The 19,377-nt window shown below is 64.0% G+C and overlaps 3 protein-coding genes across 9 annotated transcripts; 1 reads left to right on the top strand and 2 right to left on the bottom strand.

The window, feature by feature from the left end:
- The first annotated feature begins 1,220 nt into the window (after nt 1-1,220).
- Nucleotides 1,221-11,949, top strand: LENG8 (leukocyte receptor cluster member 8). 3 transcript variants are annotated; one of them, XM_081120165.1, is made up of 15 exons: nt 1,221-1,310; nt 2,700-2,792; nt 3,462-3,633; nt 3,952-4,053; nt 4,721-4,831; nt 5,529-5,781; nt 5,967-6,108; nt 6,322-6,510; nt 6,707-6,985; nt 7,057-7,197; nt 7,312-7,597; nt 7,993-8,094; nt 8,178-8,246; nt 8,346-8,683; nt 10,702-11,949. In XM_081120165.1, exons 2-15 carry the CDS (start codon nt 2,755-2,757, stop codon nt 10,862-10,864), a joined length of 2,385 nt encoding a protein of 794 aa, XP_080976291.1. In that variant the 5' UTR covers nt 1,221-1,310; nt 2,700-2,754; the 3' UTR covers nt 10,865-11,949. The 3 variants fall into 3 exon arrangements, with proteins under 3 accessions (XP_080976291.1, XP_080976290.1, XP_080976292.1); XM_081120164.1 differs by having other exon boundaries at nt 5,511-5,781; XM_081120166.1 differs by lacking the exon at nt 10,702-11,949 and having other exon boundaries at nt 8,346-8,823.
- A 78-nt stretch (nt 11,950-12,027) lies between these two features.
- LENG9 (leukocyte receptor cluster member 9) lies at nt 12,028-13,830 on the bottom strand. Its single transcript, XM_081120167.1, is given in 2 exon segments — nt 12,028-12,480; nt 12,482-13,830. Coding segments are annotated over 2 exon segments (1,551 nt in total). The 5' UTR covers nt 13,595-13,830; the 3' UTR covers nt 12,028-12,042.
- A 469-nt stretch (nt 13,831-14,299) lies between these two features.
- On the bottom strand, nt 14,300-18,907 carry CDC42EP5 (CDC42 effector protein 5). Of its 5 annotated transcripts, none has more exons than XM_081120210.1 (3): nt 18,581-18,907; nt 18,255-18,361; nt 14,300-14,829 (listed from the first exon to the last, which is right to left on the bottom strand). In XM_081120210.1, the coding sequence occupies exon 3, from the start codon at nt 14,827-14,829 to the stop codon at nt 14,368-14,370; it is 462 nt and encodes a 153-aa protein (XP_080976336.1). In that variant the 5' UTR covers nt 18,255-18,361; nt 18,581-18,907; the 3' UTR covers nt 14,300-14,367. The 5 variants fall into 5 exon arrangements, 2 of the variants coding, with proteins under 2 accessions (XP_080976336.1, XP_080976337.1); XR_013997625.1 differs by lacking the exon at nt 14,300-14,829 and adding an exon at nt 15,468-15,654 and having other exon boundaries at nt 18,581-18,893; XR_013997624.1 differs by lacking the exon at nt 14,300-14,829 and adding an exon at nt 15,675-15,947 and having other exon boundaries at nt 18,581-18,894.
- Between the last annotated feature and the right edge of the window lie 470 nt (nt 18,908-19,377).

Raw genomic sequence — 19,377 nt, 5'->3', positions numbered from 1 at the left:
AAATAAATGAAGAAACATGGACAAAGGGGAACTCAATAGCAAGTCGATAGGTTTAAATGTAACCATGTCAAAGAACAGTCACACACACTGCTTTTTTAAAAGGCAGAGGTTGCACGCTTGGGAAAAAAAGAAAGATCCAGCTAGATGCTGTTTACAAGAACCCGCCTTAAATACGGGATGGGGGGGACTAAAGGGAAACTAAATACTGGGGTGCCCTTGATTGGACTCGAAGATATTAGCAGGAAAGGCGGTGAAATGCCTATAAAGCCTGCCTTCAGTCAGCAGTGACGAACCAACGCTGGCTTCTTAGCCTCAACAAAGGGATGACAATAGGGTGAGGTGACGGCCCCGGCGGGAGCTGGGCGGAGGGTATGCGGGGCCCTGAATGCTCCCCGCGGCTTCCTTGTAAGTCTAAAGCTACCCTACAACACCAAGGCTAACTTGAACAAGTAAAAAGGATGCAGCTGCAAGGCCAAGCCCGCGAGCAGGCACAACATGACACGCAGGTGTCGGCGGGAGAGTCCGTCACAGTGGAAAACGCGGAGGCAGCCGCCTCAGTCCCGTCCGCCGCCTGCGGTCGCTGCCCCGACCCGTCCCGCCCCCGCCCGGCAATTTCATCGCGGCCTGGAGGCGAGCAGGCCGCAGCCTCGGCGGTTCCGCTGCGAGAAGTTTAGAAAAAGGCCTGTTTGCCGAATAAACTCCTCAGCCTGCACCCGTGGCCTTGCGGGACCTGCCTCTTCACTCGAGGCCCCCCCCCGCACCCCCCCAGCGGGGCGCCCTCCAGCCTCCAAGCGCTTGCACCCTCCGACCCCTGCGCCGGGCGCGCGTTCCCGGTTCAAGCGCTAAGGCGGCTCCCGTTTCCGGTGCGGCCTGTTTTCACCCCTTCTCTTTGAGCTCGTCATGCCCTTCCCCCGGCCTCCCCACCCCGGGACGGCGGGCAACCTTACGAGTCCCTTCGCACTGGCGTACGTCTAGCAATCGTGACGATAAACGGCTCCCACGAACGCAGCCGAAACACGGCCGCGCGTATCCCCTCCGGGACACCGTCCCCGCCGCGTCTTCCGGCTCCCGTAGCTCGCCCACTGGGTCCTGGCGTAGGCGGGAGGGCGGGCTCAAGTCCAGCTCGCCGCGCCCATTGGCTGTGCCGGCCGGGTGGAGGCGGGGCGAGCCCTCCGCCTGACGTCAGGACGCTGCGGTCAGAACGTCGAAGCCCAAGGAAGACGAGAGTCATCCTGCTCGCGAGCCGTCCCTCGGCCGTGTCGCCGTCGCCTTGGCCCGCTGCTGCCGAGTCCCGGGGGCGAACGGTCGAGGTGAGTGTGAGGCGCGGCGGGCGGGCGGCCGGGCGGGCGCGGCGTCTCCTTTCGGCCTTTACGCCGCGCGGGCCCTGAGGCCTTGGCCGCTGTCACCTCAACGGTCGCGGCTCGCGAGCGTCCGCAGGGTGTGGCGCGCCCGGGCGGCACTGCGCCTGCGCAGGCGGGGTGGGGCGCGCGGCCGCGCACCCGGGGGCGCGCGCTGTCGCCATCCACTCCCCGCCGGTCCCTTAGAATTTCTGGGGGCCCCCGGCGCCCCTTCCCTTATCTCCCATTGGCGGGGCGGTTGTCCCGGGCGACCGGTGGCCCTGGCGCCGCCTGCTGCCCGGGAGCGTGGTGCGCACGCGCGGCGCCGCCGGGGCGCTGGCTGCGGGGCCAGGTGCGCGGCTCCGGGCTCCGCCGGGCGCGGGCCTGCGGGGCGGCCAGGTGCCCCTCGGGGCCCCCTTCCGGAGCCGCCAGCCCCCCAGCCCCTGCGCGGGACCCCTGCTGCCCCTGCCCCCTTCTCTCTCCCCTTTAAGGCCGCTTCTGGGGCCTTTCCCAGCCCCCGTCCTGTTCCTGTGCCCTCGCCTCGTGCGCGACCGTCGGGTTCTCCCGCGGGACTCGCCCTCGAGCCCGTCCGTGCTTGTCACTGTCCCTTCACGTTTAAGCCCCCAGCCCTTGCCCCCGGGATGCGCGCTCGCTTTCTCGTACCCCTCCCCGCCGCGCCCTAACTTCCCGGGCTTCCCCTCCAGACCCCGACCCCGACTCTGTCCCCGGGGGGCGTCGCCTCCTGACCCCCAGCCCGCGCGCCCTCTAGACCTTCCCACGCGGGGTCCCCTTCGCCATGGGGCACCCTCCTGGAATTGCCCTCGAGGCCTTCTCAGAAGCCCTTCCTCCCGCTGACTGCCTCCCTGGGCGCCTCAGCCTCTCCGGGTTTCTAGGAGTCACTCCCAGAAGCCCCCCTTTATTGCCCTCGCTGGTCTAAGCCCCCCTTTTTCCAGAGCTCTCCCAGCCCTGAGGGCCCCGGGACTCGAGGATTTCACAGGCTCCTCGCCCTCGAGGTCCCCGCTCCCTGCTTGGCCGCCTCTCGGGGTTTCCCTCCAGCCCTGCTTCCATGCTCCCCTGGGAAACGCCTTCAGATCTCCCTCTTTCTCAGTTCCGTGGTTTCTCACCCAGAGCACTACAGGGCGGGAGGCCAGGCCTTCCCGTCACCCCGTGGCCCTTTTATCCCACACCCAGAATTCTCTTCAGACTCTACCCCAGGGGCTCCTCCTCCTCAGACCCCCCCTTTCTTCCTGACCTCTCGTGAGTCCCTCTGCTTCTCTTCTCTGCTTTGTGACTTTTTTTTTTTTTTTTTTTTTTTTTTTTGCCGCTTGCCTGAGCCTCCCTAACTCATTCTTTTTCTCACAGACAGTGAAAAAGCAGTCTGGCTCCCCAGGTCCACCCCTTACACCCCAAGGTCCAGATGGCGGCCAACGTGGGAGATCAGCGAGGCACAGACTGGTTAGTGGGCTTGAGGGACAGAGGCGAGAGGAAGCGTCGGCCTCCCCCTGGGTGGGACCTCGCGTATTGTGGGGGACGTGATGCAGCAGTCCCTGGGGGTCGGGGTGGGGCCAGGGCCCACTCGCAGCAGACTGCAGGGAGCATCGGTTGTAGTGTGGAGCCGGTCAAGCTTCTGAGCTTCCCCTTTTCACAGTACAGTGCTTGTTTTGCAAAATTGTGGTGCTTTATTCAGTGAACTGTGATTGGGAGGCAGCCACCAACACTTACTACTCAGCCATATATCTTTTCGCTAATTCCTTATTTATTCCAAAACAGATTATAACCTGTGGAGTGGGGTGGTGTCAGAATTCATTGGTTCATAGAACACTTAGCTCTTCTCAGCACCAGGTCCTAGGTTAAGTTTTGCAGATATTGGTAGTTAATTTGTTTGCTTTATATTTAACAAGTGCTTGTGCACTAGGCACCTGCAAAAGTCCTTTAGGCAGGTAACGTCCTGATTCTGCACAGAAAACTGCAACAGAAACTGGGTGCCGGCACGTCATAGATTGGAAAATTTAGGCTGCAGTAGACAGTGAGAGGGGACTTGTGATCCCACCTGGGTGGTGTCCTTTCCCACCTCACCCACCATGCAGTGGGGAGGGCAGCGAACTCGGTGTGTTCTCTCCACAGGTCCTCCCAGTACAGCATGGTGGCCGGGGCAGGCAGGGAGAATGGCATGGAGACACCCATGCACGAGAACCCAGAGTGGGAGAAGGCCCGCCAGGCCCTGGCCAGCATCAGCAAGGCGGGTGCTGCAGGCAGCTCCAAGGCCAGCAGCAACGGGCCTGTGGCCAGCACACAGGTGAGGAGGCCACAGGGGCCTGGGCGCCTGGTGGGGGGTTGCTGGGGGAGGGACATGCTTGGTGTCCTCTGGTGTCACCAAGCTAGAGTGCTCCTAGAATGAGGGAAGCAAGGACTGTTTCCTTTAAGTGTCTGGGGCACCACATGTCCTTGTTCCTGAGGTGCCTGAGTCTGATGGCAGAGGTGGTGTCTCACTGTGGAGAGATGTCCCCAGTTCTGTTCCTTGGCAGTTAACCAGGAAACAGGCCTTCCCATTGGGGGCCGTGGGCCCCTGGGCTCCCGCTGCCCAGGCTGATGGCATGTGGGCTTCTCCCCACAGTACGTGTCGCAGGCGGAAGCCTCTGCCCTGCAGCAGCAACAGTACTACCAGTGGTACCAGCAATACAGCTACGCTTATCCCTACAGCTACTACTACCCTGTGGTGAGTGCAGACGCTTGTCGCCCGACACCCCTCCCCAGTCCCCCCTTCCCGGTCCCTGATCCCCTGTCCCCTTTCCCGTCCCCTGTGGCCCACCAGGTCTCGGCCCCCTCTCCCCCTGTGCTCAGTGCACAGTGCAGAGACTTCAATCTGCCCGCACCGCATCCACATCTGTGGTCACGGTGCTTCCCACGGGCCCAGCCTCACTGTGTCCTCTCTTGCCTACCAGAGGGCGCCTTTCTCTGCCGTGCTTTGCTTAAAGAGTACCCTGCACCCCCACTCTGCTGCTTTCCTTGGGTCTTTTTTTCACAGCACTTCCTGCTGGATGTGCTACATGCGTGTCTGCAGCTGCACATATTTTGAGTGCCAGCTTTACTCAGGCATGGGTTATCTTTTATTTCTGTTCTGTTGTAGTGCTTAAAAGAGCTGGCACCAGCAAATTTTTGTGGAATAGGGAAATAATTCTGAGAACTAAGGGAAGTGGGGTATAGAATTGATAGAGGTTTTTGTCTTATTTAACTTCTTAGTATAAGAGAGCTGGGTATATTAATTAATGCAGTGGAGAGAAAAGCAGAGGGGTGAGAGATGGGGGAGGGTCAGGACATCGTGGCTGCTGAGCAGCAGAAGGAGGGAGCCAGCCTGCCACTCACCCTCCTCTCTGCCTGTGCAGAGCATGTACCAAGGCTACGGCTCCCCCTCCCAGTACGGGATGGCCGGCTCCTACGGCTCAGCCACGCCCCAGCAGCCATCGGCCCCCCAGCACCAAGGCACCCTGAACCAGGTAACTCCCCAGCCCAGTTCGACTGGGGATGTAGTTTTTGAGTGGGCCAGCAGCAGGGATGCCTGTGTTGTTCCCCCCCCCCCCCCCGTCTCCCAAAGCAAGTCCTGTTTTGAGAATGAAGAGGGCAGAGCAGAGGTTTTGGAACCAGGATGGTTTGGGTTTGGGGCTGAGCAGGGCCAGGGCTGCTGGGTGATGGCGGGAGCAGCCTGCAATGTGGCAGCCTGTCTTCTGTGCGCCCCCTTGTGTGTACATCCTTGCACAGTCACACACGTGGCCTGGCCTTGCACTTAATGTGCACTTTGGCGGAGGGGTGGGGCCAGTGCAGGGAGGCAATGGATGTGGGCTCGAATCCTAGCACCCCCCTCTGTTGGTGTGAATACAGGTCATGCGACCTGCCGCTCATCCAGCTCTGTGGGAATGGTGGCTGTGTTGTTATAGAGCTGCTCTGAGTGTAATCACATATGTACCTTGACTGTCATGGGACGTGTGCTCAGACCATAGCTGTGTGTGTGGGGGGGGGGTGGCTGCTGCCACTTAACAGCAGGGAACATGGGAAAGGAGCTCCATGTCTGAGCCCTCACCTTCCCAGCTGTGGAAGGGTGGTTAGTAAGAGTGAGGGTCACAGCAGAGTTGAGACCAGAGTGTGAGAGCAGCCTGGAGACTCTGCTTCCGCCCTCAGCGCCACCTCCTCCGACAGCCCCCTGTCCCCGGCATGGATGACGGCATGTCCTACCAGGCCCCTCCCCAGCAGCTGCCAGCAGCCCAGCCCCCTCAGCCCTCCAACCCCTCGCATGGGGCTCATGCCCTGAACAGTGGCCCCCAGCCTGGGACAACCCCAGCCACACAGCACAGCCAGGCTGGTCCCACCTCCGGCCAGGCCTATGGGCCACACACCTATACCGAGCCCGCCAAGCCCAAGAAGGGTCAGCAGCTGTGGAACCGTATGAAGCGTAAGTGGGCAGCGCAGAGAAGCCAGGGTGAGGGGCTAGACAGCACAGTGCCTGGGCAGGAGGCATAGGGTACTGGGATCGTCCTAAGGCCTCGGGGTGGCCTTCTGGAGCTGGGCCTGCCATTCGCAGGGGGCTGGGGTACGCCTAACCCCAGCTTTTGATGCCCCTCCCTCACCCACCTCCAGCGGCCCCCGGGACTGGTGGTCTCAAGTTCAACATTCAGAAACGGCCGTTCGCTCTCACCGGCCAGAACTTCAGCTCCACCTCAGAGGGCCAACACAGCGGCTTTGGCCCCCAGCCCAACCCCGAGAAGGCTCAGAGCCACAGGTGATGGTGCCTTGCCCCTGTCGTCAGCATCCCTGTGCAGGTTCTCCTCCAGAGGGCAGGGGTCGCTCCCTCTGGGTTGCTGTGAGCATTAACTGGGAGGGAAAGAGAAATGCTGGGGTTGAGTCTGCATGGGCATCAGCTCATGGAGTAGTGGCGGTGCCATGCTTTGCTGGTGTAGGCGCTCCCCAGCTGAGTCCCCACATTTGCCCTCAGGGGGAGCCTGTCTGGGAAGCCGGACGACTGGCCGCAGGACATGAAAGAGTACGTGGAGCGCTGCTTCACGGCCTGTGAGTCGGAGGAAGACAAGGACCGTACGGAGAAGCTGCTCAAGGAGGTGCTTCAGGCCCGGCTCCAGGATGGCTCTGCCTACACCATCGACTGGAGCCGGGAGCCGCTGCCAGGGTGAGTCTGGCCTGGAGACAGGCCAGGGCTGCCTGGGTGCAAGGTAGGGCCAGGAGGGTGGAGCCAAGGCCCCTGAGGCTGGCTGGTGAGTGCCTGGGTGATTGTGCCTTTCCTGCCCAAGGTGGTGTGTCCCTGGAGCAGGTGGTGGATTGGGTGGGTGGGGGCCTGGGTTGGTGACATCCTACTCTGTCCTCAGGCTGACACGGGACCCTGTGGCGGAGAGCCCTAAGAAGAAGCGGTGGGAGGCCCCCAGCAGCCTGCACCCTCCCAGGGGGGCAGGCACCGGGACCAGGGGCGGGGGAGCCCAGTCACAGCGAGGGACCCCAGGGGCTGGGGGTGCTGGCCGAGCACGGGGCGGCAGCTTTGCCAAGTTTGGGAACCGCAACGTCTTCATGAAGGACCGCAGCAGCTCCTCCAGCACGGAGTCCCGCTCCCGCTCCTCCTCCCGGTCCCCGACCCGGCACTTCCGTCGCAGGTATGTACAGGCTCAAGTGGGGGGACCCTCGGGGAGCAAGCTCAGCCTCACCTTCTGTTGCTTCCCCACAGTGACTCCCACTCGGACTCGGACAGTTCCTACTCAGGGAATGAATGTCAACCTGTGGGTCGCAGGAACCCGCCCCCCAAGGGCCGGGGAGGTCGGGGGGCCCACATGGATCGGGGCCGAGGCAGGGCCCAGCGAGGGAAGAGGTGAGCCTTTGTATGGGTGACCATGGAGGGGGTGCTGTGCCCTTGAGCAGCATTGCAAAGGCCTGGGATGCGCAATGCCTGTCTCCTTCACCAGCACTCTCCCCTACCTCCCAGGCATGATCTGGCCCCCACCAAGCGCAACCGCAAGAGGATGGCGGCGCTAGAATGTGAGGACCCCGAGCGCGAGCTGAAGAAGCAGAAGCGGGCAGCTCGCTTCCAGCACGGACATTCCCGCCGTCTGCGCCTTGAGCCCCTGGTGCTACAGGTGGGCGGCCTGGAGAGCAGTGGGGGTGACCCCGACTGGCAGGAGCTGCAGATTGTGGGCACCTGCCCCGACATCACCAAGCACTACCTGCGTCTCACCTGTGCCCCTGACCCGTCTACTGTACGCCCTGTGACTGTAAGTGCTGGGAAGGGCAAGGGCTTGGCTGGCCGGGTGGGCACTATGAAGGTGAACTGAGGACAGCTTGTGCCTCCGAGCCCTGAGAGTTCTGGAGACCTGCCCAGCCTCTGGGTCCTACTTGAGATGGAGAGGACTCTAGAGTCCTCACTGAGGCCAGGGACAAGGCTATGAACATTCGTCCCAGGCCCATGCCGGCCAGGTGCTGATGCCAGGACTGGGCTCAGGAGCATTTCCTCTCACCACCTTCTGGGTTCTTTCTCACGGGTGGGTCACTAAGCGGGTTTGGTGTTGTAGCCCTCATTTCAAACACCAAGTTAGCGGGACTTAACAGGATTTGGTGTGTTCCTGCTCTGCCTGCTGGTTACTGAGCCTCCAGAGTGACTGCTTTTCAGGTATTGAAGAAGTCACTGTGCATGGTCAAGTCCCAGTGGAAAGAGAAGCAGGACTACGCCTTTGCCTGCGAGCAGATGAAGTCCATCCGGCAGGACCTGACGGTGAGGGGGTTGAGGGCTGGGGGACCCTGTGGTGGGGCACATCTTGCCCTGCTCTGGCCTGACTCCTCTCCCTGCTGCCGCAGGTACAAGGGGTGCGCACTGAGTTCACAGTGGAGGTGTATGAGACGCACGCCCGCATAGCCTTGGAGAAGGTGAGTGGGCTGATGGGCTTCTCCTGGGCTCCTTCTGGGCTTTTTCCCAGTCTCACTCTGCTCCTCTTCTCCCTCCACGCCCTGCCCCCCACCTGCCAGGGTGACCACGAGGAGTTCAACCAGTGTCAGACGCAGCTTAAGTCACTGTATGCAGAGAGCCTGCCTGGCAATGTGGGCGAGTTCACCGCCTACCGCATCCTCTACTACATCTTCACCAACAACTCGGGAGACATCACCACAGAGCTGGCCTACCTGACTCGGGAGCTGAAGACAGACCCCTGTGTGGCCCACGCCTTGGCACTGAGGGCAGCCTGGGCTCTGGGCAACTACCACCGCTTCTTCCGGCTCTACGGCCATGCGCCCTGTATGTCTGGCTACCTCATAGACAAGTTCGTGGACCGGGAGCGCAAGGCTGCCCTCAAGGCTATGATCAAAACGTATGTGCAGCTGGGCTTCCCCTGCCACTCCTCTTTTCCCCTCACACATTCCTGGTGAACAGGCCTCTAGCTCCCATCCTGGCCTGTCCCGTTCCCCTCTTCCCTTCTCCTCCCCTCCTGTCCTTTCTGCTCCCCTGTGCTCAGCCACCCCTCTGTTCTGGCCCTCCTGTGGTCTCTTCTTCCATTATATTCTCTCTCTCTTTCCTCTCTCTGTCCCTCTCTCTGTCTTTGTCTCTCTCTGCCCCCCCCCCCGCCCCCTGTCTCTCTCAGCTCCGGGGTTCCTTCACCCCCTGATGCTCATCCCACTCACATCACCTGGGACCCTGGCTGGTCTGCTCCAGGCTGTCTGCCTGTGAGACCTCTCTGCCTTTTCATGACTCTCCTCTCATAACTCCTGTCTAGAGACAGACTAGAAAATAGGGCCCTGCTCTTGGCAGCTTCTGGTGTGGTATCACTGGGCCCCGTTCCTGCTTCAGTCCTTCGAGGGGCAAAACTGTGAGAAACGGGCGAGACGCCAGGCAGGCTGGGCCTGGGTGGTCCTCAAAAGGGCATGCCCTCCGTGTGCTTGCGAGTGTGGGGAACTCGTGGGTCTCAGGGCAGTGAGTCCCCCAGGGAACATAGGCAGTGTTAGGAGGTATCTTTTGTTGTCAAAACTGGGGGGCTACTGGCCTGTGGTGGGTAGAGATGTGGATGCTGCTGACCAGCCCGCAGTGTGCACGGCGCCCCGCAGTACATAATCGGGCTCCCTGCCAGTCTGTCCCAGGGGGTTGGTCAGGGGTTGGTGCTTACAAGGGGCCTTGAATGCTACATCTGTCAGCTTGAGAGCCACGGGATGGTTTGGAGCTGGGAAGGGACGGTCAATGTGAAAGTTAGGGATACACTCTAGGGCCACAGCATTAGAGAAGAGGTCATGGGGAGGAAACACGTAGGGTGGGGATGCACAGGCCTGCTTACTGACCAGCAGGGAGGAGGGGTCAGTATGCCCCTCTGAGTCCACCCTCTACGGCTGGACGGCCCCTGCAGGGTAGCTCCCGAGCTGCCCCGTGCTTGCGGTGCATAGCTGGTCCAGTAACTGTTCCCTTGTTAGTTTATGTACTCAGCCTTGGGCAGGGGTAGATGGCCTAGTGCCTATGGGAGGGGCCTGGCCTATTCTTGGCCGCCTGCTCACACCTTCCCACTTCTGAAGTTAACGTTGCCTTTTCTGGGCAGACATGTCCTGCCATTCCCAAACCAGGTCCCTGCAGGGTGCTTAGGCCAGCTCAGGTGGGGGCAGCAGGCTGTCCTGTACCCATGGACAGCCAGGGCTGGAGCCACACATGGGCCTGAGGCAGGACCGGCTTAAGTACTTTCTGCTACTTGCTTCCTAGGTGACACTAGATAGGTGGCTGTGCCGAGACCTGCAGGTTCCTGTGTTGTGAGGGTGGGATGAGAGCTTCTGGCAGAATTCAGTCAGTCAGTGTGACAGCGCTGGGGACAGCTGTCTCCAGGCCCAGGCCCAGTGTGCAATTAGGAGTGTCTCTTGTTGACAACCACATTTCCTGTGTGAGATGTATAGTGAGCTCTGGCTGGCACTTGTGCCTTGGGTGTCCCTGAGGCACTTGGACGCAGGTTTGGGATCCTGTGAGGGCTGGGCCCCCAAAGTAGTAGTCATCCTGCTGTCCATGGGCTACTCTCTGCCTGGCCCCTGCCCCTCAGCCACAGTGGCCCTCTTCTGGGGGACTGCTTAGCTCCTGGAGCAGTGGGAAAGTCGGCTGGGCCCTTCCCTCCCCCCTCCTTCCCAGCCCCCGCACAGGTAAGTAAGGGTAAAGGGGGCACAACTGGGGTTGGGGCCACCAGCCTCATCCCAGAGCCCCCCAAGCCCCAGAGGTGGGGAGGTGGGGGTATGGGGTGGGGACCAGAGGTCAGCAGGTAATGTGCTGAGGAAACCCTTTGGGTGTCTGAAAGGGGGGCACCCACGCCCTGTCCGTGGGGCCCCTGCCCGCGGCCTGCCTCATCACATTCTCCTCTTGTCTCCGTAGCTTCCGCCCTGCGCTGCCTGTCTCCTACCTGCAGGCCGAGCTGGCCTTCGAGGGCGAGGCCGCCTGCCGGGCCTTCCTAGAGCCCCTGGGCCTGGCCTACACGGGCCCGGACAACGCCAGCATCGACTGCCGCCTCAGCCTGGCGCAGCTGTCCGCCTTCTGAGCACCACGCGAGGGGGTGGGGGGCAGGGCTGTGGCCCCTACTGCTGCCTCTGCAGATTTTGTTTTTGAGCCATGGACTTGGGTTGTATATTAATGTGGGGAGTGGGCTCCAGGAAGAGCCACCATCCCTGTCCCCCGTTTTCCTACCGGGGAATCTGTACAGAGATTTTTTTCTACGTTTTTATTTTTTGCCTCAGAGGGATGGGATGGGGAGGAGGGGTGGGGCAGCGGTGGGTTGGGGGCTTGGTCTGTCCACCCTGCACCTCTACTAATGCTGTCTCAGTGTTTTCTCTCTCTCTCTCTCGAGCTTGTACTCCGGTACCAACCCGGCACCCTGGCCCATCCCATGCCGGGGGGCCAGCGGAAGAAGACAGGCTGCTCCGCCCGTGCCCGCTGCGGCGGGGGCACCAGCACGCTGCCCGCCGCTCATCACCCGTCGCCCATCTGCCTACCTCACCACAGACTCTTGTTGCCCAGCCCTCCGGGGCCTCAGTGCTCGGGGCGCGAGGAGCCGTAGAGACTGTGCCCTGCCCTCGGCTCCTGCCCCAGAAATGCCACCACCACACCAGGCCACCAGCAGATCCACATCGCCACCCATACTGAGGACTCCGGAGGCATCGCGGGACCTCACCGGCCGGGCCGCCTCGTCTGCAGTTGTACTAAGTTGTCTCGTGTCCCCTCCTCCCTCCACCCCAGTGTTTCTTCTAGTTTTTTTTCCCCTCCCTCCCTCTTCCCCCTCCTGCTCCTCCCTTGGTTCAGCACAGGTAAACGGTTCCCCCTCCCCGCCTTCATGGATCACCAGCTCACGTCATGTTTCCTTCTCGTTTCTTTTTGTGTGTTTATTTAAGTTATTTTTCCTTCTTCCTCCCCTTTTCTTTTCGCCCTCCCTCCCTCTTCTGCCATGTAACTGGAGGTTGTGCAATGAGTTTGCAAACAGCTGGACTGTCAGGCTGCTTTTTTTCCAGATATTCCTTCTCTGCCTCCCCTCCCCTTCCTCTCCCCTCCCCTTTCTTTCCTTCATTCTTTCTTTGGATCACTGAGCACGTTTGGAAGCTTGAGAAACCAAAATTAAAGAGAGAGAGCGAGCGTGTGCTTTGTTCCTCCTGCTTGGACTGCACCTCCTCCTCCAGTGTGTGGGATAGATCAGATTCATCTACCCTAGAGGCCTGAGACTGTCTGTCACCCAAGGGGGATCTCAGCCAGGGGCTGGTAGGTGCCCCCTGCCCTCCCCATGCGGCACAGCCAGAGTTGTCTCAGGAACTGGCTCCCCAGCTCCTGTCTTGGGCTGGACCCAGGCGTGGGGAGGTGGGCTTGGGAGCCCTGGGGCACCTTGGCCAGTGTGAGGTGGGGGTGCAGCCCCCCCAAGGGCTGTAGCACTCTGAACCCCTCAGCCTCCAGCCTCTGGCTTAGCACTTGGGCCATGTTTTCCAGGGAGGGGGAGGGTGGCGCACAGAGCACATGGGAGCCTAGAAGCACCACCTGCTTAAACCTCAGCTGCGGAGGTACCCGAAGTCCCGGATCCGAGAGAGCGCGTTTGAGCGCGCTGACGGCGGCTGCTGTCTCCCCGGGGCCCGCGAGCCGCAGCAGGGCCAGTGTCAGGTGCAGGGCTTCGGGGGGGCACCATGAAAGTAGCGCACGATGGCTCCGCTTGGACCAGCTCTTTCTGGGCCTTGGCCACCCCTGCCTGCAGCCCAGGGTCTGTCACCATGAGGGCCACAAAGTGTGTAGGGCGAGGCTGGCGAGGGGCTGTGGCCCTGGCCACGGTGGCCTCTCTGCCGTCTTCGGGCCACGCCGCGGGACCCCACGGCACTTGACACCCTTCTTTTGTCTCGGAGAAGTCATCCAGGGGCCGCCCTGGGGCCACCAGAGTCTGGGGGTCTCCGGTCCTGGCTTTGGCGGCCAGCTTCAGGGTCCTTTTGGCCTCCAACATTGGGGAAGCCTCGCTTCTGGCCCTGCCCTGCTCCTGGGCCTTCACAGAAGCGCCTGCCAGCACCAGGCTCCCGGCTTTGAGGCCTGTCCAGGGTGGCTGTCCGAGCCCTCCCGATGGGGCGTCAGAGAGGGGCGCAGCCACGCAGTCCGGCGCCTCCCGGGTGCCAGGTGGGTCAACTCTCTGCTCTTCCCCGCCATCGCGCGCACCCCTGGTTCCATGCGCGTCCTCGTGCACGTGTCCCGTCTCGTGCGCGTCCTCGTCCTCGTGCGCGTCTTCGTCCCAGAGCGCGTCCCCACCGTCCAGGGCGTCCAGGATGGTGGGCCCACGGCCCTCCGCAGAGCCGGAGCCAAAGATGAGGTCGGTGCGCGAGGCGCGGTCCCACACGGTGCGGCCGCGGAAGCGGAAGTAGCGAACGCGGTGCTCCGGCACCGCCAGCACGCCCGGCCCGAGCGCCGCCAGCGGCTCGTCCCAGCAGAAGGCGCCGAAGGGCTCCTCGACCACGCCCAGGAAGCGGTCGGCGTAGCCCACCGAGAAGTCGGCGGGGTCCAGGCGCGGGTCCCAGCGGATGCGCTGGATGACGGCCGCGGCGGTGCGCAGCGGTGGCTTTTTGATCCCGGCCCCGGCCTCGACCTCAGCCCCGCCGCCAGGCCTAGGCCGCAGCGGCGCCGGAGCCCCGGGGTGGGGCTGGCGGCAGCGGGCGCTGAAGCGGCAACGGCCCTCTAGGAAGAAGCGGCAGGCCGGCGGCGGGGGCTCCGCGGCGGGAGCCTCCAGGGACGGCTCAGGGTCCCCGGCCGCCTCCATGGGAACCCGGGCGGCGACCCGGTGTGACGTCACCGCGGCCGCTCCGGCCGCGCCCCAAGTCCGGAAGCACGCCCACGCGCTCGCGGGGACTCGGACTCCAGCCCCAGCGGGTCGCTGCCCACGGGTCCTGGGGAGTCTGCCCCCCCCTCCGGATTAGCGGTTCACAAGCGAGGCCCGCCCCCACCCTGCGCTTCCCCAGCCTGGCTTCCGCCCGGTCCGCAGGTTTACCTGCTCCAAGGCCCGGGGCGCCCGCCCCGCCCGGCTGAGTGCGCGCGAAGCCCCGCCCCCGGCGGACCGAGCGGCCGCCCGGCCTCGGGCTGTGCGCGCCGCGTGCCCTCGGCCCCTCCCTCTGCGGGCGCCGGGACCGCCAGGCAGATGAAACCGACCTTCGTAGCTCAGATTTGACGCCAAGGCCGCCCTCGCACTTGAGCCAACACACCTTTGGGGGACAAGGGGCCCTCCTCCAGGGGACCACGCCTTTTCCCGGACGCGTCCAGCCAGCAGCGGCGCTCGGCCACAGGATGAATGGCCGGGGCTGGGGGGCACCGCCTGACCACGCCCCGGGGCTCTCCTAAAGGGTCTGCCTCGATCTGACAGGTCCGGTCTCTGCCGGACCAGAACTCCAGGTGGCACACCTGCCCCTTAAAGGCGCCGGGACCCCATCACCCCTCTTCCCACGTGCACAGTGAACAGACGGAACAGGGGCGCAGGCCTTAGTCGTTTATGTATAAAGAAGTGGGGTGCGGGAGGGCGAGGGCGCGGGCCACCGGAGCCTATAGGCCGACGACGTCGTCCAGCTCGAGGTCCGCGTTGGGGCGGCGGCGAGCCCCGGGGTGCTGCGCCCCGGAGCCGGGGTCCGCGTCGGGCTTGGCGGCAGCCGCCCCCGGGCGCTCCGCGTCCATGACGCCGAGCACCGCGTCCAGCATGGAGGGGCCTAGGTCCAGGTGGAAGGACAGCAGCGGGTCGGCGGGGGCGGGCGCGCGGAGGGCGGGCGGCGGGGGCTGCGGCACGGCGGGCGGCGGGGGCGAGCGCGGGGCCCCCGCGGGCGGCGCCCGGGGCTCGGGGGGCGGCCCCCCGCCGTGGCGGCTCAGGAAGGACGTGTCCCCGAAGGCGTCGCCGCCGCGCCCCACGTGCAGCGTGTGTCGGAAGTCGCCGAGCGGCGCGGAGATGGAGAGGGCGCCGCGCTCCGGCCGCTTCTTGGGCTGCGCGGGGCCCAGCTGCTTCAGCACCGGCATCTGCGGGGGAGGGGCGGGTCAGCGCGGCCTCGGGCCGGGGGCCCCTTTGCGTGCCGCGCCCCCAGCCCTGCGTCTGCCTGGCCGTCCCCAGGACACTCTCCACAGGGGCAGGATCGTGGTGGGGAGGGGGGGTTACGCGCACTTTACATGTGGGGAAACTGAGGCTCCCAGAGCCCCCCCCCCCCGAAGTCATATCTCGGATTCAACTTTGGGTCTGGTTCCCCTAGAAACTAACACTGGAAGTTCCTAGAGGCCAGGCAACCGGCAAGCCTCTGGAGAGCTCCCAGACTGGACAGAAAGCCCGCCTGGGGCTCCTGAGCCCAGGGCTGCGGGCGCGGCGAGGGCAGCGGGCGCGGGGCCTGCGGGCCGCGCACTTCCGCAGGCCGGGGAGAGCGCTGACATGTTTCATCAGTTTTTAAGTATCCGGATTATATTTGTTTATACCAACGCCGTGGTAAAATGCGACTTCATCTACAGGAAGCGGCCGGCCTGAGATTCTACCTGGGGGGCTTCGGGTGGGCCTGGGACCTGCATTTAGGCGCAGTGCGTCCGCATGAGAACGACCGGGTTTTGACAGACAAGAGGATGTCCCGCCTTCCGCAAGGCGATGGTACTAAGGCACATTCCTCTGCCTTAAAAGACTGGCCCAGTGGCGCGTGTGAAGCGGGCAGCGCCCGAGCTGTAAGCTAGGTGTCCTCCGGCCACGTGGGCACACAGGGTTCATGCTGCATGGGCACGCCTGCCAACCTTTGCCCACATCCTGTAACTTGGCTGCTTTTATGAAACTTCTGGGAGGGCCCTTGATGACCTTCTTATTAACAGGCGCTGTTACAACGGAGGCCGTCTGTTAGAATTGAGCCCCACCCTTTGCCAGCCCTATGGACTGGGACAGGTGGCAAGGCCCATCTGTTTCTGTCTGTGAAATGGGTAAAATGCCACTAGCTTCCTTCCGCGGCGCACGGAACCGCTCAGAGAAAACTACGTGGAGAACTTTATTCGTAAGGGCGCCGGCGCATTGGTAGTGCTGGTGTGGGGGAGCCGGGTCTGTGCCCCCAGACGATCACGGAGGAACAAGCTCTAGATCTGATGGGCTCCGATGGGGAAGGCCAGCCAGCACCCTGGGAAATACCAGTGATGACGCAGCGAAAAAGTAAAGCCCATAAAGCCCAAGCACTTGAAAATCGTAGCCGGGCCGGTTGTGGGACGTGCCCTCCCCCTGCGCACACACACACACTCTCTGCATTTACCTTCCCGGGAGAACCAGGCCCGCCTCACCACCCGGGCAGTGTTTCTCAGACCTCTCTGACCTCAACCCAGATAAATAAATATATTTTTATTGCAATCAGCGCAAACAATTGCCACTCCTCCCCTCTGCCCTCCACGTAAGGGGGAAAAATGCACAAAACAAGACTGACTGTTATAACCTGCTAGGCACCTGGATATTTTCAATTCTGATCTTTTTTTTTTAAGGCTGACCTAGCCCTGGCCAGTGTTGCTCAGTGGTTAGAGCGCCAGCCCGAGGACTGAAGGAACCTGGGCTCGATTCCCGGTCAGGGGCACACACCTGGGTTGCAGGTTCAATCCCTGCCCCCGGCTGGGGGCGCGGGGCAGGCAGCCAACTGGTGTGTCTCATATTGATGTTTCTCTCCTCCCCCCTCCCTCCCACTCTCTCTAAAAAATTAATGGCAAACATATCCTCGGGGAAGGATTAACAACAGCAAAAGATGCTGCCCTCTCAGTGCCCAGCATTACTCTCCTGTGAGCTACAGGTGGAAAGAGCCGAGCCCGGGCTTCGATGCGCCTGTGCCCATCGCCTGTGGCTTTGGGCAAGTTCCTGAACCTTTCTGACCTCGTTTCCTCATCTTGAAAACGGAATGGTACTCACAGGATACATCATAGTCTCTGCAAGGACAGGTGAGACGGGCCGGGAAAGTCCGCACAGTGCCCCGCACACAGCAAATGCGCGGTGTGTACCTGCCCCGGGCAGCCCCACCTTCGGTCACAGTCCCACGTCCCAGACCAGGAAACGGACCTCAGGGAGTATGCGGCCTGCCCACGGTTAGGCAGCCAGCTCCGCGGGACTGCGGAGTCCAGGGTCACCGCTCCTGCTGCCTCCTGGGCCTCCCTGCCCGGCCCAGCCCGCCCCTCGGCCCACCCGCCTAGAGCCCTGGCGGGCGAGGGCACCGCCACTTCCCAGCACCTGGCAGCGCCGTGGCGCCTCGGTTTCTGCCATCAGACGCACCTGGGCTGCTATTTCCTCTGTAGTCCCCTGAACCCACCTCCTCAACCCTAAACCTCAGCTGGCGGGGCTGAAACCAGGACTCGGAAGTCCGCCCGCAAGGGTGGCCGCTTACTTCCCAAGCGCTCCTCCTGGGCCAGGGCGCCCGCGTGCTTCCCGCAGACGGCCCAGCTCATGTAATCCTCACATCATCGCCCCCCGACCAGCCTTCCTGCGTCACAGGTGTGGTGGCTGAGGCTCAGAGAGGTGGGGCCACTTGCCTGGGTCACACAGCAGCAACGCTGGGGCTGGATCTGGGAGCCAGCAGAGGAGCTGCCGCGTCCACACCCATAGGATGGGGGGACAGGGTGGGCGGCTGCATCCCCGCGGAAAACACGCTGTTTGGATTTGCTACAAAGGCCAGGGGTTTCCCACACCCCGTTTCCTGCCCCGCCCCCTCCAGATGAGAACAATGATGGAAATGGCTTTTGGTTTGTTTTGACACCTCTCGGGTCAGCTCAGGGGGCCGAGACCTTCGCTTCCCCGAGCCTCCTGCCCTCTTTTAAAATTACTGACTGATCTGAGAGCGCGCGCGAGACGCCGCCCTTGTCCCACTTGCCCACCCCACCGCCTGAGTCCCGTACGTGCCCTGACCGGGATCGAACCCGCGACCTTGGCGCACGGGGAGGACGCCCTAACCGCCGGCCCCGGCCTGGGCTCCGGGCCGCCAAAGACGTGGAGGCTCCAGCCTCCCTCCGGCGAAGCTGTGCGCCCCTGCGGTGAGGACCCGACCAGAAAAAGCCGTCCCCCGGCCAAGGCGCCTACAGAGGGGCCCTTGTTTGTGACGAGCGTGACGCGGGCAGAGGGGCAGGAGCCAGGGCGGGCCGCGGGCCCGCAGCCCCCGCGCCCTGGGCTGCGCCCCTCCCCGCGCCGCGCTCCAGCCGCAGAGGCGGGGGCGCAGCTGGGTCTCCGGGTCCCCTCCCGGCCCCAGCTCCGCGAGGACGGAAATAACAACCCGCCCCAGATCCGGCCCGACTGGTTCCCAGCCCCGCGGGAGAGGCGGCCGGGGGGACCCCGGAGGGAGGGACCCCGCCGCTCGGGGCTGCGGGGCGCGCTGCCCGAGGCCACGTGGCTGCGGCTCCCCGGCGGCCCGTCCCGCTTCCCTCCGGACCCGACCGGGCGCCCGGCCCACACGGCCCCCGCGTACCTCGCGGTCCTCGCCGAGGGGCCCGGCGCGCTCAGGCTCGGCTCGGCTGGGGCGCCCCGTCCTGGGCCCGGAGCCCGCGCCCTCCGCTGCTTCCTCCGGGGTCTCACCTGCAAAGGAGCGTCCCTGCGGCACCTGGGAGGCGGCGGGACCCGGGCCGGGCCGCGGCGCCACCTCCGAGGCCCCTTCCCTCTCGGTCCCCGGAGTCGCGGCTCCCAGCCCTCCCCCCGCAGCCCAGGACTCGGGTCCCCGCCCCTCCCCGCTCGGGCCCGGGAGTGTGTCCCTCCCCCCCCCCCCCCCCCCCCCCCCCGGCGTCGGTCCGGCTGTACCTGCACCCGGGCTGGAGCGTCAGCCCCGCTCGGGGGCCATGGTCGGAGCCCAGAGGGGCGCGGAGTGGCCACCCGGTCCCGCTCAGCGCGTCTGGGGCCGACGGGGTTAAGGCCCAGGCCCCGCCCAGCGCCCCCGACCCCCCCCCCCGCCTCCAAAAAAAGTTTGCCTCTAGGATTTAAAGGACCAGAAAGCGGCGGTGGAAGCGCCGGGGCCCCTCGGGGCGGAGCGCGGGGCGGGAGGAGGCGCGGCCGCGGGTGCGCCGGGGACTCGGGGGGATGCGCGGGGCGCGCCCCCGGCCCGGCCCCTCCCCCGCCCGGCCTGGAATTTCCTGGAACTGGGGAAGTCTGGCCGCTGCGCGGAGTAATTTCTTCCAGATTGCAGCTGTGGGGAGGGTGGGGCTGAGCCGGAGAGAGGGACAGGGAGAGGGAGGGAGACGGAGGGAGACGGAGGGAGACGGAGGGAGACGGAGGGACAGGGAGAGGGAGGGAGACGGGGAGACGGAGGGAGACGGAGGGAGAGAGAGGGAGACGGAGGGAGAGGGAGACGGAGGGAGACGGAGGGAGACGGAGGGAGAGGGAGGGAGAGGGAGGGAGAGGGAGACGGAGGGAGACGGGGAGACGGAGGGAGACGGAGGGAGAGAAGGGAGGCGAGCGACCGGCTGTGGGGCCGCAGGGCGCTGGAGGTGGGGGGTCTCCGGGGGCAGCTGCGACCCTGCGCTGACTTTCCCGCCAGGACGTCCGGGCCTGAAGCTGCTCGTCCGCAGACCGGCCGCCGCTTCGCTCTGAGCGCCCGCCCG

This window comes from Miniopterus schreibersii (genome assembly GCF_964146895.1).
Source record: "Miniopterus schreibersii genome assembly, chromosome: 18".
Classification (NCBI taxonomy): Eukaryota; Metazoa; Chordata; class Mammalia; order Chiroptera; family Miniopteridae; genus Miniopterus; species Miniopterus schreibersii.
Note: the sequence above shows the minus strand (reverse complement) of the source record. Positions and strands in the feature narration are given on the sequence as shown.

Bases quoted from the DNA above. Each gene is read 5' to 3' on its own strand.
- CDC42EP5 (XM_081120210.1), bottom strand. From the start codon at position 14,829: ATGCCGGTGCTGAAGCAGCTGGGCCCCGCGCAGCCCAAGAAGCGGCCG.
- LENG8 (XM_081120164.1), top strand. From the start codon at position 2,755: ATGGCGGCCAACGTGGGAGATCAGCGAGGCACAGACTG. The intron at 4,054-4,720 runs GTGAGTGCAGAC...CTGCCTGTGCAG, and splicing joins ACAGCTACTACTACCCTGTG to AGCATGTACCAAGGCTACGG. The intron at 6,511-6,706 runs GTGAGTCTGGCC...CTCTGTCCTCAG, and splicing joins AGCCGGGAGCCGCTGCCAGG to GCTGACACGGGACCCTGTGG.